General features: G+C 38.7%; 1 protein-coding gene across 1 annotated transcript in view; it reads left to right on the top strand.

Moving 5' to 3' along the window:
- rpe (ribulose-5-phosphate-3-epimerase) overlaps positions 1-1,753 on the top strand; it is a 5,526-nt gene extending 3,773 nt beyond the window's left edge. Inside the window, exons 5-6 of the mRNA XM_010797159.1 lie at positions 1,080-1,166; positions 1,262-1,753. Coding sequence (XP_010795461.1) covers positions 1,080-1,166; positions 1,262-1,384 — 210 coding nt within the window. The 3' untranslated portion in view covers positions 1,385-1,753. The remainder of the gene's footprint in view (positions 1-1,079; positions 1,167-1,261) is intronic.
- The last annotated feature ends 576 nt before the right edge of the window (positions 1,754-2,329 follow it).

The raw sequence follows: 2,329 nt of genomic DNA, 5'->3' as shown, positions 1-2,329 counted from the left end.
GTGTGCCTTGGCAGTAGGAAGGTTCCTAAGCTAAATGGACTATTCGAACGCAACCCTGCTGTGAAGACATCTATTTGACAGTTTTAAGATTTCTTCAAATGCCGTTGCCTTGAAAACACAATGCTCACCATGAAACACGGTTTTCTCACAACTTCAGTTCAAATGCTCGAAATGGCCCAAAACCTCACAGGTTTGGTAACGATGCAGCCATCAACGCATCTAAGTGTATTATGGGGTCTCATCCACTGCCATTGCCATGGCGACAGATCATTCGCCATCAAGTTAGTTCAAAAGTTTGCAGTTCAAATATTCTGCTGCTTTTCCAAGCCTTTTTACTTTCTTTTCTTCTCTCATCGCACATTCAAGCCCCCAGTGTTCATGTATCATTTCAATCTAAATTCTTTACTTTCTTCTTACACATTACATTTCAGCATAGCAATTCAGCGTCAGCTTTTCAGCATAAAGCATTCCCACTAGCAATTTCTTCAGGAATTGCATTCTCTGGTTAGTTATGAGAGGCATGGTATCACATTAGGAAGAAAACACAAAACAAGTTGACATTTTTGTGAAATATAAATAAACTACTGTCCAATTCTCTTTGAGCCACTGCTCTCACGGATGCATGCTCCCTCCATTGCATCTTAAACAGTTGTTCTTAAGGGAGAGAGATCAGTAGTAAGTAAAGTTTCACTTTAAGAGTGAGGCACAAGTTCCATACAAGTGTCTGCTTAACCACAGAAGTACACAACATTATATTACATAAGTTCTAAATAAAGATGAGTGTTAGTTCAAGTGCTCTCTTCCACTCTCCTTCTCTTTTTAGCACAAGTGGGGAAGTCTGTTAGGCTTTTACATGCCTCTAACTGCTCTCAGCCCAGATAAAAGCACTTGTTCACTAAAGTGTAGTAGTCTTGTCTCACTTGTGTTCAAATTTAGTCCAGAAGATGTTGCTGATTTTAACTTTTTGCAAAGTCCTTAACCTTATTATTGTCCTTATTACATCTGAAACTTGTGTTGTAGAGTTTAGTTTTAAGCTTTATGTTTTTAGCTCATTGTTCTATTTGTGTGCATGTGTCCAGGTGAGCTGGTTGCGGAGTCAGTTTCCTTCACTAGACATAGAAGTAGATGGAGGGGTTGGCCCGGACACCATTCACAAGTGTGCAGAGGTAAGGAATACGAGCATACATATCACTTTAATAAAATAAAAACATAAAAACACACCTCTCTTTTTACTCTGAGTATATGATTGTGTTACCTCCAGGCAGGAGCCAACATGATCGTGTCAGGCAGCGCTGTGATAGGCAGCGACGACCCTCGATCTGTCATCTCTCTCCTGCGCACCGTGGTTGCCGAAGCAATCCAGAAACGTTCGCTGGACCGCTGAGATGTTCTCTCTGTGACACTTTACCGACTCAATCTAGCAAATCAACTCAGCAGCCAGTGGACATTAATGGGGTTGAGGTCAAGGGTCACGGTCGGAGGAGGGGCCTGATGACCAAATCCAAATCACTTCAGTGTGAATAAAGCTGCTCCGTGCCTCTACAAAACGTCTTGATCTTCATCCTGTCCTGCCACAATCTCCTCTAAACAGTTAACACAGTGAGTCTCACCTTAGCATGGGAATGACCATTTCAAGAAAGGAGTTGATGTTATGCTAATTCACATCTGTAAACATTCCTGAATATTGTTTGACATTGTTTTAAAAATGTAATTTAGTCAATAAAATGGTCCAAGGAGCCCTGTGTTTAATATCTCTTCTGTTCTGTCAATTATTTTACGACGTGAATTTAACCCCATTTGCTCTTGCCCCACTACTAGGCATAACTAATGTACACTTCTTAATTCAATGAGAATTATTTTTAAAAAGAGTCCAAGTGATTTGTGGATATCTCTGCAGTTTGCCTTTAATCTGCTTCATATTACCAAATTGAAGAATAAATTGTTATTGGTAGACCCATTCAAAGTACTGAATTACGCATGTGGATCATCTTTTCTATTTCCTATTACATTTCAGAGGGAACTATCTTTACTGAACTCCATTTATTTGACAGCTGACAGCAGATTCCGTTTTTAGAAAAGGTAATCTCCTTACAGTAAATAATGCATTAAAATAAGCTCAACTTTGAAAAAATAAAATGTTACTTAATCTTAATTATTCAGTGGTTTATTTTGGGTTTTATTTAAAATATACATAAATCAAGCTGTGTTTCTGACTTTTACTGCTTCGTCATACACTAGATGGCGAGTCTGGACAGAAATCCCTTATACTTAGGGGGATTACATGTCACTGTAAGAAATCATATAATTAAATTGTGGGCATATATTATTA

The sequence above is a fragment of the Notothenia coriiceps genome, unplaced genomic scaffold (assembly GCF_000735185.1).
Source record: "Notothenia coriiceps isolate Sejong01 unplaced genomic scaffold, NC01 NC01_scaffold00037493, whole genome shotgun sequence".
NCBI lineage: Eukaryota > Metazoa > Chordata > Actinopteri > Perciformes > Nototheniidae > Notothenia > Notothenia coriiceps.
The sequence above is the reverse complement of the archived record's forward strand: the minus strand, read 5'-3'. Positions and strand labels throughout refer to the sequence as shown.